The 17,043-nt window shown below is 37.5% G+C and overlaps 3 protein-coding genes across 5 annotated transcripts in view; 2 read left to right on the plus strand and 1 right to left on the minus strand.

Moving 5' to 3' along the window:
- LOC128895943 (uncharacterized) overlaps window positions 1-17,043 on the plus strand; it is a 151,656-nt gene that overhangs the window by 100,765 nt on the left and 33,848 nt on the right. The gene's annotated exons all lie outside the window — the stretch shown is intronic.
- On the plus strand, window positions 2,322-5,754 carry LOC128896244 (deoxycytidylate deaminase). 2 transcript variants are annotated; one of them, XM_054159473.1, is made up of 5 exons: window positions 2,322-2,446; window positions 2,531-2,766; window positions 2,853-3,066; window positions 3,210-3,346; window positions 3,422-5,754. In XM_054159473.1, exons 1-4 carry the CDS (start codon window positions 2,406-2,408, stop codon window positions 3,310-3,312), a joined length of 594 nt encoding a protein of 197 aa, XP_054015448.1. In that variant the 5' UTR covers window positions 2,322-2,405; the 3' UTR covers window positions 3,313-3,346; window positions 3,422-5,754. The 2 variants fall into 2 exon arrangements, with proteins under 2 accessions (XP_054015448.1, XP_054015449.1); XM_054159474.1 differs by having other exon boundaries at window positions 3,210-3,314.
- Window positions 5,900-17,043, minus strand: part of LOC128895961 (N-alpha-acetyltransferase 15, NatA auxiliary subunit) — a 49,442-nt gene continuing 38,298 nt past the window's right edge. Inside the window, exons 9-12 of one of the 2 annotated variants that reach the window (XM_054159022.1) lie at window positions 8,892-9,161; window positions 8,278-8,471; window positions 8,085-8,193; window positions 5,900-7,657 (exon numbers count right to left, since the gene is read on the minus strand). In XM_054159022.1, the coding sequence (XP_054014997.1) occupies window positions 7,146-7,657; window positions 8,085-8,193; window positions 8,278-8,471; window positions 8,892-9,161 (1,085 nt within the window). In that variant the 3' untranslated portion in view covers window positions 5,900-7,145. The remainder of the gene's footprint in view (window positions 7,658-8,084; window positions 8,194-8,277; window positions 8,472-8,891; window positions 9,162-17,043) is intronic. The other variant, XM_054159032.1, reaches the window with a different exon arrangement.

The following is a 17,043-nucleotide window of genomic DNA, read 5'->3' on the forward strand; positions in this document are numbered from 1 at the left end:
AAAAGCGTAGATGGCGAGCATGCGCTGGCACACGCAGCCGACTGCGTGCAATCCAGGAACAACTGCGTCGGCCAAACACCCCCGCAGTCGGCTCTTGAACCACCCCGCCGATCCCCCACTCCCATTCATCCCCCCGTGCATTCGGAGAGGAAATCCCCTCGACTGCGAGGATCCCTCCCGACGAACCCCTTAATCAATACTCTCGCCGTTCTCTGCTGGCCAGGAATATCATCCTCCAGGTCCTCCTCCTTCTCTGGACCAACTTTTGGCATCGTCGCTGGAGTCTTGTCGTCGCCTCTGTAACTCGATTTTCCTTGCCCTCGTCGCGTCGATACCGACACGCTTTAAATCCCTGCAACATCAGATTTTCCTGGTTAATTCTAGAAGAAATTATGCAACACATTTTGCAAACTGTATTGTGTGCAACTGTAAGCTAAGATTACCGGAACAGATACTAATTCGGTAATTACAAAGGTGATCCGAGCCCATTTGTGGTCATCAGAAATATATTTATCTTCAGGTGACGTCTATATTGTTTAAACACCTGATTTTACTTATCAGCGATGACCAAGAACACACAACGACCCAGTTAGCTCTTATCAATTTTTCTAGTCGATTGGAATGCAAAACCTTTCATATCGTAAGTCAAAGATAAATGGACTTACTCCACTTTCATAATGAATGACTCGTATCTTTTGACTCGAATTTATTTTTACGTGGAATATTTTTATTTAAATATTCCTGAGATTTAAATCGCAATCACGGTACACGATAAATTTAGAATTTGTTCCGATGAAAAATATTAGAAACAAGATGGAAATATCGAAACGAAGCTATTTCCGGCGAGTAGTCATGCTATAATATTAAAATAATTTACAGGATCGTGACGCTACTCCTCAGGGAACCTTACACCCTCTGAGTTTTCTTCACGCACGATGCATTTAATCGTAGCTTCCACGTGCTGCTCCCTCGAGTGGCGTTTTTTATTTTGTTCCGTTTGTACATTAAATCAGCAATTACGGAAGTGTTATTGACTTTACAAGTGAAATTGACTACAACGAAGTGACCTGTAAAGTATAAAATACAGACATGTATACGATAGGTAAATGTAAGAAGATAATGAAAATTCTCGTCGTTTTGAAAAAGCAAGAACTAATTAAAGCCTCCAGATTATGCAAAAGGTGTCGTAATCCATGAATTATTAGCCCTTTTTACAGGGATCGCTAAGTATACTTAAGGGTTGAAAAACGTGTCTACAGTGCCGCGCCCAAGTATACTCGTATACGTAGTTGACGTTTGAAAAAGCCTTCAGAAGCTTGGGGTTCCAAACGTTTTAACGCGTTTAACATGCAAATAATTAAGGACAAAATTTTCATTCGCAATTATATGTAAATCGACCAATGAGCAACGCTTGCAGTAAATTTCTAACACTGCTAAAACTTCCAAAAAATGTACAGTCGACGTTTCGATTATTTAACTATTGTCTTCTTTGGAATACAATTATATAACTTATATTCTATATGAAATAAAAAATTAAAGTAGCACTTACAGAGTGATAATTAAGAAGGATGTATAAATTTAAAGTTATCCTTTCTACATACAAATAATTTTTCTTTTATAAAATTATGCAGGTGTGTGATGGCGGTCTGAAATGGAACAATAGTGGCATGTTTATTATCTTGGTAACAAGATTAGGATGACGATAGCAAAACTTCGCATAAAATGGATTTAAGATAGAAACGATGATCTATCGGTGCCAGGAACCACCGATGCCGTGCCTGAAAACTCTGTCCCAGGCTCTGCCATGCACAGATTATTACAGAATTTATTGATTATACTTCGATAGGGAGCTATTTTTGAATAGTCCGTCTTCGAAATCGGTTCGATAGCGATCAAACTGCACTGATCATATTTGCCTTTGTATATTACATCTGCAGTACAAATTTTCTTTGACACGAACGTTTATATAATTATTCCTTCGTAGCATAACATATTTTGAATCAGATTTTATTGTATAAAAATCTTTAGAACTAAGATTTTATAAAGAAAACGAAATTATAGTAAATAATAGAGTGTCGCAAAAATCTCTCTCTTTATATATATTTATATGTATTTGTAATTGATAATTATAAATATATATATATATATATGCAAAATAAAATAGAATATATAGATAACTGCAGTATCGGAAGAAGGTAGAACACTAGAAGATACCATCTAGTGATAATAGTAGCAGCTATTTACCTATAAACTTCGACGTTTTGCTACTGATGGTGCTGACTAAATATGCAAGATTAGTTGGGTCTACTTATCACTAGATGGCTATACTGTCTAACACGAGGCTTCGATAGACGTATCTTGCATAAGTAAATATACCTGTATATTTTTTACAAATAAAATTTATAATGACGGAAAACCACACTGCCATAAAAATTAATTCTGAACGGTATATAATACCTATGCATAATTGTTAACAACTTATTCAATAAACGAAGTGCGGGTACATATACATATATATTTTTTTTAATAGCGACATTAACAATAAAAGAACATCCTACCTCGATTGGGATGAATATTTTATGGCAACAGCTTTCTTGTCTGCACAACGTAGTAAAGATCCTTGTACTCAAGTTGGTGCATGCATAGTTAACAGTGAAAAAAGAATTGTAGGCATTGGCTACAATGGTATGCCTACTGGTTGCAATGACAATGATTTTCCTTGGACAAAGGGTACCTCCACCTCTTTAGATACAAAGTATCTTTATGGTAAGTTTGAGTCTGGTAAAAAGGGTAGTTTTTAAACAAATAAGCAATGTAATTATATTGTTGCGATAATGGCGAAAAACTTACAGTATGTCACGCGGAAGTTAATGCTATTTTAAACAAGAATTCTAGTGACGTTAAAAATTGTACCATTTATGTTGGCCTTTTTCCATGTAATGAATGTGCTAAAGTAATAATACAATCTGGTATCAAGGTAGTTGTATATATGTCAGATAAACATGCACATAAAGTTGAAACTATTGCTGCAAAGAAAATGTTTGATGCAGTAGGCATTGAATACAGGTATTTCGATGATTTGGATTAGTTTTAGGTAGTTCCCATTACAAGTTTCTAAATAAACTTTTGCTTTTAAATTTATTCAAAATAAACTATTCGTAAAAAATTTACCAACGAGAACGTCTGAAACTTGTAATACTTTCCCGTAGACAATATATTCCGAAAAACGAAAGAATCGTAATTGATTTCACCGAGATTAATTGGAACGAAATGACTCAATTACCGCCCACTCCGATGAAGATTAATACGTAAATGTATCTATGATAAAACATAATGTACAGTTATGGTAATGTTTTTATTAAAAAAGTTTACTCGTAGATATACTCATGATTTATTTCATTTTGCTCTTAACATTTTGTAGGTTGAAACTTTCACGTAATATTAATCTTTCGGTAACACATGAAAATATGGCTCATGGTGTTTGTTGGATTACTATTATTTACATATAAAATTGAATTGGGAGTAGGTACAAATGGAAACGGAGAAATACCTTGTCGTGTTTGAAATTTTTACAGATCCACTTATTTGCATCTTTAACAATAACCACACGAGGTTATAGAAAATAAATAACATAATGCACAGAAGGCGAAAGAATTTAGCGATAAAACAAAGATACTATCAATTATTTAATGTCGTCCGCAACTAATGCAAACCATTTACTGTACAAATGTAAACACTGATACAATAAAGTATGGCATGATATAAATATGTAACAGTATTTATCATTTTTTCAAAACGATTGAAGGAAGGGCGACTGTTGATACGTGATATCATGTTTTTTTATGTTGACTCGTTATTAATATAACAACAAAGAGAAATTGAACATAGAGTTTTGATATATATGATAATAATAATACGTTTATGTACATACTATACATATCCCAGTTCTTGTCTTTAAAATATTACTTCACTTACGTTCGTAATCACAACTCTAATGAGGAAAGTTACATAAAGAAAGTAATTATGTATGGTGATTGAATTCATCATATAGAAAAATATTTTACGTCAACGAAGGTGCATGTGCATTTCACGTGTATAAATATCGACACTTATGAAGGAGCTTATACAATAGAACGAACGTTTCGTTTAAATGAATTATCTATTATTACTATTGGTGGAGCTAAAACTATAACAAAGTGTTCGCTGTATTAGTAGATGTTTCTCAAAATACGATAAACTCTTATTGCAAATGGCAGTAACTTACTATCATAACATAGTGATTAAAGTAAGAAATAATCGCAATTAGCGTTCGATAAATATTAATTTGTTCGTTTCATTTTAAGTCTCTTTAACTGGAATAATAGATCGTCTTAAAAGTTAATCGTATACATTTAAAAAAAAATCATCATACGAAAACTATATGATGAATTCATTTACACAAGGAGATGGAAGAGGATGCGGGTCGAGGTACCCATGCTTATCGTTTATTCGTAAGATTAAATCAAGGACTACAAGGCGAAATCTCAACTGAACCTTTTAAAGATCGATATACCATCCTTAATCAGCACTGTTTATTTCTCAAAGTTCTGATAATTATTTAAGAGCGAGATAGAAATTTGTATATCGAGGTAACAACCTCCGATAAAGATTGGAGCGACTAATATATACATCTTTTCCAAATGTGGTAGCTTTGCCAAAGCCAAAGCCAAAGCCAATTGTAGAAAATGTATATAAAAAAAAAAAAAAAAAAAAAAAAAAATGAAGTATCAATGCTTCGGTAGATGCATGGTCGAGACTTGGTGTAACATGAATGACGGATGTCGATGTGTATTCATTTTTTATAAAGACTGTCCACGAGAGACAAAAGATGGGCAAAATTTTATTCGAACGACAGATACCGAATGAAAACTCTATGTACCGATCTATTTGTTCAACGTGAAGCGTAATTTGATTGTATAATTCGAATTATAATTTTTATAAAAGAAATAACGAATCGAAATCTTTCATTCGTTACTTGAAATCTATTATCTGGGTGAGAACTTTGCCCGTCTCTGATAAGACACTTCGTGCATCAATAGGTTAGTATGATAGTCATCGTACAGGATGTTCTGGCGATGGTATTACATGCGAATGGTGAACGATTCTTCGTGAAAAAATAAATCGAAAGTGCAGAATAAAATTTTTTCGATTTATTTTTTTACGAGGAATCATCTATCCTCTTAGTTACATCACCACTATTCGAACAATGTATATCTCGTTTGTGTGGTGCAATAGCTAAACGGCTAATGGTAAACTGAACGAGTAAAACATCTACATTATCACTTATGTTACGATATTACTCGCAGTAGCCCTGAGAAACCTTCCATGCATTTACAGAAAGTATTTATTCGAAAAATCTTTGCATTTGTTATATTTTCATAGAGGACTATTCCATCGATCGAATTTTGTTTTCATAGTTAAATCTTCGTCCGGTATGCATTACTTTACGTGTGAATCAAAAATGTTAAATATACATTACCATGAATATCACTCGATGCAATTACCTTATTTTTTATGATTACCATTAAGTTGACTTTGAGTAAGTTTTTACCATTGGCATAGGATTAATTAATCGCAAAAATTATACTCTATGACTTAAATAAGATAGGAAATGTGTACATATATATGATTGTATATGTATATATATTTATATATATGCATACGTATGTATAAATATGTATATATATGCATACGTATGTATATATATATTGTTAAAGTAATTATCTGAAGTATGTACAAATATTATCACTAATTTGTAGCATCGGCATCATACGGAATTTTCTCGTTTAGTTGAAGGAAATTCACAACTTATAGGTATGCGTAGGTATTTGAAAAATAAATGAGGTAATCATAATGTCGGTTCGACTTACTATATATACCGGTAAACTTCAACATTACCTTTTATTAAAATTTTCTGTAATCCGTTGACATACAGATGATGCATGATATCATTTTGTTTATTTTTTCGTTTTGCTATCGACACTTATTGTTTTCGATTTTATGATATACTTTGGTAATTTGCGTACACAATACGCACTTTATTGTTCTTATAGTAACTTTCACATGAGACTTTCGCGAAATGGACACAACTTCCGTATTGACTGCTCTCGATGGAATATCAGGGCTCCAATCCAAACGTAGATCATTACCCTGGTATTAAACGCAGGTAATAAAACGTGTTTGGGTGTGTGTTTTTTGCGTGTTTCTAGAAGGAAAAAACGAAGTTTAGACTGTTCACTTATTAGTTTAAACAGTTTTGCGAATCGAAGTGAACTAGTAGTATACGACTTGGAACAAAGTCTATTCAAATGTAGCGACGAACATGCGTGGTACAATATATCGTGGTGCTCGATGATCGTCTAGTTTTCAGACTCTACACAGTAGAGTATTTATGTAGACATCGCTGAAAATAGTACACCTTAACATCGAGTAGAAATATTCATAGAGCGCGCGCGTGTATGAATGTATACAAGTCTTGTATTTTGTACCAATGTGTTAGTTTCGCACGTCATTATATTATACACACTGCACCCAACCCCCAAAATTCCCGCCCCTAGTCACCCACATGCCCATCCCACCCCTCATCACTAAACATCTCACACTTTGTCGACAATTATTTCATAGCGTCGATCGCGCCGTCGATGAGAGCGCGTTTAATTCGTCCTGTTCCAATTGTTAATTAATATTTAGCTACTAGCCATCCTTTCCTTCGTTCACCTAAAATTCGGTACCGCGTCGGAGGCGCGTGGACCGCCACCTCTTCGTGTTGTATATAATTTATTCAGATTGTTTATGACAGCACTGTCCCCAGCACTGTTTTCACACTACATGAAACCTTCCAGGAACGGTTCGTGTATAATACATCATGTTTATAACGTTAATCAAATTTTTGAAACTCCTTTCACTATGTCCTTTCCTCCCTTCCCATTGTTTCGATCTCAGAGCGTAAACACAACGAGATCATTTTTCTTTTCGTTTTTCCTTTTTTTTTTCCTTTATCGTTTTCAACTGTAGATCAGAAAGCTCTCCAAACACTCCCTTTTCTTTCTCCATTGCCTCGTCTAACTACGAAGTGATTCAGCGACGCTGACGAGCGCGTGCCTGGATCAGTTCTTGATGAAGTTCTCTTTCTCTTGGTGATTGGTCGTCGCCTTCGTTTCAGGGGGTCGGAAAGCGGTCGCGTACGGGAAACGTTTATGGCATCTGACCACGAATTTGTCGATCAGGTTGGGAATCGGGGGTCCTAGGTCACCGTTGCGCAACGATTCCAGCACTTCCGTGCAAGTCTGCAGCGTTACGGATTCGAGATCGAAGTTTGAGATTAAGTAGAGAGCGGTCCCTTGATCGGAAGGGTCTATGACGTACATCATCCTCGCGGCCTGAAGGAGATGGGGCAGTGAATTTCTATTCGCCTTCAGGAATTCTCTATTGAGCTGCATCGGCGTTAAACTCGTGTATATCCCAGAGGTTTGTCGTTTCACGACTTCGCTCACCGCCCATTCCAACGGCGACTGGAAAGTGTGCAGCATGAAGCGTACCAGACACGTGTGAAGGTATGGATTGTTCGGGTCCAGCCCATGTGCGCGTTTTATCGACTTCAGCATCAGCAACGTGCGACCTGCAACAAGTATTTGTATTTAAATACCGTTCAAACGGTCATGTTGTACATTGCGTGACAGTGCTGTCCGATATAAGCCCTCCCAAACTACTTGAGTTTCATACAAAGATGGACTATATTCTTGGACGAATATATCGAATAACGAATGATAGGCGAAAACTTTGTACGTGTTACTAGTTGAATAGAAATTAGTTTATCTCTGGTATCGTGTACTAAGTGTAAATGGACAGCACCGTCCTGCAATTTAATACAAGATGTTCCAGACTTGCAGGTTTCTTGTGAGACTCTAATTCTTAGTAAGTCCACTGTAGTTAATTCATTAGAAATAAAAAAGCCCAGAACTTTAAAAGCTTCGAAACGATAGCCATTTAAACAAGCATCTACGAATCTGAAACGACCTATAGTCAACCATGAATCGTCCACGTACCCTTGCGAATGTAAATTTCAAACGCCATAAGATGTGTTTCTATTCTATTCGCTGCCAATTCCTGCAACGGTTGTAAGAATTTGATCGCCTGCTCCAGTGGGTCATCGGCCTGAAAATCGATTCGAATTCAGCATTGTTTCACCGATTGTCTCTACTAGAATGGAAAATCGACTAGATGCGCGCGTTTACTGACCCTCTCCAATTTCTCTGGTATGAGTTCGTCCAACGTGGGCTGCTCTAAATCGGGATCGGTTTGTTGCCGTGACTTGTTGTGCTGTTCCCTCTTCTCTTGAGCTTGGGCAGCCTGCTGTCGTTCCAGTTCAGCCTTTCTGCGTTGCTTCCTCTGCTTGTTTCTCAGTTTCTTCAACTCTGACGGCGCCAAGTTCTCTACAAGCACAAACAAAACAAAAAACGTTCATTGTATGGTGGAAATTATTCGTTTAAATCTCATTTCTGAACGCAAGATTTACAGAAATAAAAATAAACGTAAGTATTAATTGTATATATATATATATATATATATATATATATATATATATATATATATACAACTCGATATAGGACAGCAAAGGGCCAACGATATGAACGAGTGAAATTAAGATCGTGAGCTTTGACACATTTTTGAAGGGGAAGCATTTTATTCTTTCTAACGCGATACAGCTGTGTCTGTGCCACTTTCTTGAACTGCATAAATCGTTTGTAATGGCAGAAAATGTCCTGAAATTCTATCATTCTAATTGCGGCACGGTAAATAGGGGAACGCTATGTAACTGTCCCCGTGGCTGTTTCGACATACGAGACTTTTACCTGGCGCTGTGCGTCGACCAAGGTCAAACAATGCGCCACCCGACCAGTGGCAAAAGCAATTCCGCCGGTTTCGCAAAGCCTTTTCTAACTTTTCCTCGCCTCTGGACGTGTGGCCAGACCTCGCTGACAGCTGTTTCAGTAGGTCTGGCATGCGTGCACGTGTCACGCGTGCACCTTGGTCACGTGCAGCCTCGACTCCAAACGTGAGGCAGTGACAGGAGCAAAAAGTGCAATCCAGCAGAGCTTGATCGCGATTCGATCCAGGCCGATCTGTTTGGGTTTACAACGTTCGTGAAAAATACTCAACACGATACGGATGTTCTTCTATTTACGCCAATGGCTTCGTAAAGCATGCACGAGTTACATGAATCCTGCAAACCATCGCGCACGTGGTGAGATTCTGCAACTCTACAATTAAAATGCCTTTCAAACTAATAACAATTTTTTTACAAACAATATAAAAGGTACTACATTCTATCACGAGAAAAACTACGCCAATTAGTGTATTACGATCTCCGTTTAAGAGGAAAAAAGTACGATTGTCCCTGGCAAGCTTTCGAACGGGCTTAAACGCATTACGGTAACACAGGTAACTTGCATCCAGCACTACCTAATTCAACGAGTTTCCATTTCAATATTTATAAGTACCAATGCCTTATCCTTCTGATTCTAACCCTGGTGTTAAACCCCCATCATCGATTTCAAAATATTTATAACTTTATTTTTCTCATTTTTAGCTGTAAATTCCCAAGCAATACGAAATCGACCTCCGTGATTATTCAACAATTAATCATGAAGATTGCTCGAAGCTACCGAAGACGGATCGAGTTTATTGCGCTAATTCTTCCACACTTAACTTGTTCAGTGGGCATCAACGTTTTAATTGCCGCCCCATTAATGCAAGTTTTATAACACGAAAATCACGCGCACTTTCCAATTATGTAAGAAACAGTCAATGCATTATTAGAACGCGGTAGAGACTGGTTCCATGCTTCGTAAAATTTGTGAATGGCGTGAAAATTGCTGTATTTCTTCCAATCCTCGGACGATTTCTTTTTTTTTTTACACTGACAAACGTGGCAGAGGAAATTTTAAAATGTCTATGAAAATAAAACATATCTCGTTTTCACTTGTATTTTAAAACACCTGTAACGGTATTCGCATTATTCATTGCACAATAAAATTGTTTTTCGAGCAGGGTGTTACGTCTTCAACGTACCAACGTTGGGTAGTGTGATTCGTGATTAGAATTCCTGGGTAATTGAAAATTAAATAATTAATGTATAATTTAGATTGGGAAGCTGTTTACGCAACGCAAAACGCGAAGATTGCGAAGGTTTCTGTTCCCTCTTTTGAAACAATCCACGTAGAACGCTCATTCAGTCGAATCGATTGAAACGAATTAACCGACACGCGCGTTGTCTCCTAACATCTACAGGTGCCATTAATTAAACCTGTGGAAAAAAACACCATTATACCGCAACAATATTGAACCAAGTTCCAAAGTAATTGCACTCGGAGGAAATGAGTTGAGACTATTTCCCACACAATGAACTCGTGCTGCGATAAAGTCTGACCAAGCGGACAGGTATCGTGTAGCATGTCTCTACCACGGTCTGTGCCATTATTTTAGTGTAGCATACGTGTCTGGAGCGTGACACATAGTGATGGAACCGATGCTGATTCTTATTGATGTATTTAGCTTTATAATCTATGCACTGATAATTGTGTTGATTTGTACATTTTGTATGCCTTCCTATTATTACTATTTTTCATTATCAAATTTTAATGATGATATATGAAATTTTCTTTACATTTTGATTTACCTTAGAAAATTCCACTAATAGTAACAACTTCATTTGAATTTATATATTAAACAGAAATTTTAAAAGACAATGTACTTCGTCATTTTTCTTTATTTTTTATTTCGACTTGAGAAGTGAAGGGATCCGTTCCACAGTCTGGTATCGATGAAATCGAGCCAGTATCATTCCCATCGCTGGTGATACCTTCGCCTATCACAATGACTCTCGAACCTCATCGGCCAGGGGAGGGGATAATTCGATAAATCGAGCTCGTTAAAGGTTTTCCATTGAGCGGCCGCGGCGGTTTTAATTGGCCGCCGTTCGCGGTTTCTCCACCTCGGGAAAATATTATTGCCAATTAGGGGGCCGGTATGCGACTACCAACAAAGAATTTTTCATCCTTGACAAAGGGGGACCTTGTGCGTATTACGAGCGCGGTCGGGAATGTGGAGCAACAGGCGGCACGCAACGTTTATGCAAATTGCATCCCTCGACGGCAACGTGCTCGGCGATTATGCTCGTTGACCCGCGCCGCTGTTAATTTCCTACCCACGAGAAAATCGATTCCTCTGTTATTTCCTGCAACGGACAACGCCTTCGAAAATTCAATCTCATCAACTTGTGTCACTCCAGTTGCGATACGCGTAGATACATGGGGTGAATCAACCTCTCGCGATGGTACCACGCGTCACGACGACTTCAAAAATTTGATTTCACCTACTTGTGTTCCTCCACTTGCGATATGCGTGGATGCATCAACTACTTACGTTGAAACCAAATTCCACAACGGCTTTAAAAAGTTAATTTCATCGTTCGGTTGCCACATGTGACTCAACCCTTTGCACTCGGAGCCATTTGTGATCCGTATGCGGCGCCTACTTGCATTTTGATGCAAACGATTTCGCGTCGTCGGCAATCGATGATTTCAATTCAGCTTGCGAATTTCACGCGAACCTGGCAACGGTAGAAAGTACACGCGTTCGCGTGTGCCACGATTTCTCCTGTATTCTTTCAATTTGCATGCGCGTGGTCGATCCTCGCTGGAGCTCAGGAGTTGCTCGTGCTTATACTCGAGAGAAAATTGTTTTGGGGAGAGTTGACAAACCTGACTTCCTACATCCTCCAATATTTGATTAATAAAAAATATGAATGAAAGAATGAAGGAAAATAAGTAATTCGAGAGGAGCTTGTTATTGTACACATCCCACGAGCGTGAATGTATCGTGACAACTCATCACTCGAGCATCGTGCCCTTTGAGCACCAGTGGAAATAAAACTTCATCCTGTCTGGGAATCAAGCTTCATCCATCTGACGATGCACCTTGAATAGAGCAAACTCGATTCTCTGAAGAATCGGTTATTTTTTACTGGGTGATTGCGTATTAACCTTACGTTTGTCTCGAGATCCACGCACCTACGCAAACTTCTCACGGGTTGAATCATTTGAACGGCGTTTGTAGGTAACTAATAGCCTCAGACAGGTCTATTCAAAGTAAACAAAATCGTCTTCTACGCCCTGACAGCCCTCTTCAACCCCAATGTCCTCAGAATTAAATTAATGATTAGCACGAAATAAAACACATGCGTCACATTACAAAAATAAAGTGTAGAATAAATTTTTTAACAAATTTAACTCGTAAATGTTACTGTTTTCAAATAGTGAAACCGCATCTGAAGTAACCTCCGTGGAAAAGAGAACACACTGTATAATCAGGACGGGTGACGAAGCTCAGAAACGGGACAGTGATGAATCTGACACTCTCTGATGCATTATGATCGCATTCAGCGTTTAACGCGTCCCCTTTGTTCTCTTCTTTAGGTAGCATTAGCGGGCCGACCCGTCAGCGCTTGAAAAATAAGATCCTCGAGCCCGAGGTTGCGCTTTGCATAAAACGCAACGCTTACTTCAGCACATACCACGAATTCAGACGCACCGGCTAAAATAATTGCGGTTAGGTAAGAAGCTGCAAGTAGTGCAAATGACGGGGGCGGCAAGGTCGCTGGATGTAAAAATCCTGTACCCGCTTAATGTGGCTATTAGATGAGAAAAACAGACGACCAGGCTCAAACCAACGCTTTCGTTGTCGCAATTAGTTGCAGGATTATGTGACATGTTTATAGACAATTCGTATACATTGACGTCAGGAATTGATTCTTATTATTGAAAAGCAGCAACTTTTAAAACTTTATAGCTTCTGACTTGGACACATGTCGCACAATACTACATCAATCAGCTTTTATCCACGTCATACATGTGTTGCCATTCTGCAAAATACTTGGTGGTCTGAAATATATTTCCTTTTTTTATAATTTTATTTGCGCAAGGACATACAGATTAAACGAATAAAGTTAACACATTCGCAAACGCTGACGTGAATTCACGTCATTTCAAATTCAATTCCTGGTTATGAAAAATGTATGAAAATCCTGTTATTTTATACACTACATATTTACAACATTGATATTTCAAAACATATTTTGTAATGTTTATCTTCAACCTAACGATGCAAATTTACGATGTCCAGCTTCAGAATTTTATTATTTTCGTCGGTACACGGTATTAGAAACGTAAAATGTAAATGGATGCCTTTACTTTTCAACCGAAACAATGTTATACAAATTCTTGGAGTGCAAAGTGTTGAAGTATTCAAATCGCGAACGGAAAAGTGTGTAATTTGAAATTACGCGAAGAAACTTACGTAATTGTTCGGTCGTGGAACGATTAGCGACTCTTACGTTCGCTAGTTAGGTCGTTGTAATAAGCGGAAGTTCAAGAACGCGTACGGTCAACAAACGGAATACACACGCGACGTTTCGCCATTCTTGCATGTTTTCGAGCGTCACGAGGAAGCCGACTGACAGAAATCAGAGTAAATCGAATAGAAGTAGAAGTTTCGTAACGGATCGTGCCCACTTTTACCGATCTACTCTAAACCAGTCATTGTTCTGGATTTAATTTCTTATCTACGGAAACTTCAACTTTTTCGAAACTCGCGGAAGACTAAATATACCAGTGTTTCTCACGGGAAGACATAGAATAGAATTGAATTATTTTTTACATATTTATAAACAGTTTTCTTTAAAAGAACCTCATTTATGTTACATACTTATAATAGAAGCGGAATAAAAAGTAGAAACCTAAATCTAGGCATAAAAACTCTGAAAAATTTAATAGTTTAAGGTCTAGTTACACGCGTACACTTCCTGTGATTATCGTTAATAAACCTAACGCCTTGATTGCACGAGTATATTATGCAAGGTGGCATTAAAACGTTTAAGGTTTAACTGCCTGCATTTTTCTAATTCAGCTGTATGTTTCCGTAGCCCAGTTTGAGAAACACGGAGCTGTACATTGTTCTTCTTGTACTTTCTCCTACATATTAGGGTGTCCCAGTTTATGTCGCGCATTTTAGTCACTTTGCTTCCTGGTTTTTCTTTGAGCCGTCTACCGAAATGAAGTGTATGTGATAATCCATTGTTGAAAGGCTTTATTTGCGCTGATTACGTTGTTTCTTTGAATTATTCTTCGAACAAGTCACGAAAAAAGTATGAAGTAGATTATAAATTATAATGTCATAATCTAGATTCATTTGTGAATCGATGATGTTACCCAATGCGAGTAGTTTTTGCATCCAAAGAAGCTAAACTATGTTGCAGAGGTATGTAACCGCTTTCAGAACGATGACAGACTGTAGATTATCACGCGTGGAATTATGTTCTATTGTAGTAATCGCATCGTAAATTAAGGTGTAGAAATGCGGAATATTTTCTGGTTCGAGCTAATAAGAACGGAATAGATCATGAATAGTAATTAAATATCGAACAGTGAAATCTAACAATGTAACTGTTCGAGTCATGCATTATTGTTCCACTGGAACTCCAACGTGCTTCTGGTTTTCCCAATAATGTTAACACTCGAAGATTTAACGATAACGACATGATACATAATAATAGTAAGTTACAGGACAATACATGGCTATAGATTATACAAAATTAGTATAAGAGAAAGGAGGGAAGCAAAGTTTAATAACGAAATTCAGATTATGCAATAATGTTCCAGCTTTACTACTGGTTAAAATATCATAGATGTTTGGATTTTCAAGTAAAGAAGATTCATTAAAAGATATCTTTATTTATATGACCAAGAAAGAAATGAAACTTCGAAATGTATGTCAATTGAATTAAGTAATAGACGTTACGTGTGCGCCTCGTTAAAAGTACCTATTGACTCAAAGAAATTAATAACGTTCCTGTGCCAAAGAAAACATCGATAAATAATTAATGATACTGTAGGCGTAATAACAACAGGAGATACGTCAAACAGTAATGGAAGACGTAAACCAAAGTCAAGCAAGAAGATAATTAATAATTATCCTTTTATTTCGTACTCTATCTTCGAAACGTTGTTTTATTTGTTTGCATAGACTAATTGACACATTAGAATCGTTCAGATTATGCAATACTGTCTCAGAAACAATACTCAACGTCTGGGTACGCATTCCTTGATAAATGGTACTCGGAAACGCAATGACAACAGCATGAGACGGTGCACGTTAATGGAGGATACAGGAACTGTCGATTACACAAACGCGTGTTCTATGATTACGCGGATGCCGTAACGTATGACGACGATAATGTTCTGGCATCGAAATGACGGTAATCACGAGAAAAGCCTGCGTCGCCTATGAGCGTTCTCGCGGCGCCGCCCTCGGTCGCTTCTATTTTATTTCGTAACAGAGACTAGTATACTGTCTTTTTCTCTCCATTTTTTCATAAGAGCAGCCCGTCGTTGCAACATAACAGTTTTATAATGCACCGATTCGAATGTCCATTCAATTCAAAGGGAAACCGACAAGACGGCTGAAGATTGATTCACGGTGCTCGATGCCCAAAGAAGAAGATCGTGGTTGATTTTTCTTGGTGAAGAGAAGTAATTAATTTTTATTATATGGAGAGAATATGTTCTATTTATTTTAGGAATGATGACTGTATTTTTTTTTCTGAAAATTGATTCATGGTGCTCGGTGCCTAAAGCAGAAGATCATGCTTGATTTTTCTTGGTAAAGAGAATTAATTAATTTTTGTTTATATGAAGGGGATATATTCTATTTATTTTAGGAGTGATGATTGTATTTCTTTTCTTAGACGATATATGCTTTAGTAACCTACTATACGAAACATTACATTTGGTTTGGTATATGCTTCCATTGTCCAATTTCCTAGGTACTCGCAATGTGAAACAATGCTGGAGTATAGCATACATTTTTCTGATTTGCATCGTGTAAAAGTTACACAACAGTGAGTCCTATCTAAATCACGAGCATGCTCCAATATCCTACATGCTTAACATGACAACGCTGACTAATGGTAGAACAGTAGTTCATTTAACTTCTCGTATTCAACTGATTAATGGACGCATCGGACGTTCACCTTAATCAAATCATATTCACTTTCGCTCACTACTTGGCCATTTTAGGAGAAATTTGATTTTTCACTCTCACTTTCAGACGCAAGTCTTGTGATGCAACTAATAATATTCTCTGCTAATAATTCCGTCTTTTTCTTGTTTTTCTTCTTCAAGTCTTCTTGCAGCTTCCACCTTCCTCCGAGAAAAAATAACGCTAACTGCTAAATCACTGTGAGAATAATTTTTAAACAATTCATAAAGGAACTATAAGCCACGGGATTCACGTAACGTGAATCATCCTTTGATCGCTTCGACGATCATTCGTCGTTGACGTCGACGCGTTTCTTGTCACCGCGAGGACAAGACGAATCGTGGATCGACAGCGATTCCCGATTAACGTTATCCAATGTCGCGGCTTTATTAAGTTGTTAAGGAAGCGTGCTGCTGCATCTTCAATCGAGGATCTCGACCGTGAGTAATCGCAGAGGCCGTGTTTATAAGATTGTCTATTACGTAAGGAGCAACAGTGCACTCCTACACATTTACGTATACTCAACCGATCGTGGGTATTCATGAGTTACGGGGAACCCCGATCGATTCTAACGGAACTGTCTAGAGACAAGGATCACGTGAACTACCGTGAGAGATCTAGATATTAAAATTCGTTCAACGTTACCTGTCGAGATCGAACTCTCCAGGTGTTCCATAGAGATAGAGGTCAGCTATTTCATAGGTCACAATTTTTTGATCTAGTTAGAAATGTTAACGAGGGTTTCTTCGATTGAGGAATCGATGGATACGAAAACAAATTCCTAACTCATGAGTACGTAGGGATGAAGTGCAGCAAATCATTTCTGTTTCGTTCCATCGTCTCAACTCTGTGAGATCCTTTGTGCCGATCAATTCTTTGATTACTTATCCTTCATCTTTGAAATTGCTA

The sequence above is a fragment of the Hylaeus anthracinus genome, unplaced genomic scaffold, assembly GCF_026225885.1.
Source record: "Hylaeus anthracinus isolate JK02 unplaced genomic scaffold, UHH_iyHylAnth1.0_haploid 0, whole genome shotgun sequence".
Taxonomy (NCBI): Eukaryota; Metazoa; Arthropoda; class Insecta; order Hymenoptera; family Colletidae; genus Hylaeus; species Hylaeus anthracinus.

Excerpts from the sequence above, each read along its gene's own strand:
- LOC128896244 (XM_054159473.1), top strand. The coding sequence starts at position 2,406 with ATGACGGAAAACCACACTGCCATAAAAATTAATTCTGAACG. Across the intron at positions 2,447-2,530 it reads ATAAAAATTAATTCTGAACG|CGACATTAACAATAAAAGAA; the intron begins GTATATAATACC and ends TTTTTTTAATAG. Across the intron at positions 3,067-3,209 it reads GCAGTAGGCATTGAATACAG|ACAATATATTCCGAAAAACG; the intron begins GTATTTCGATGA and ends ACTTTCCCGTAG.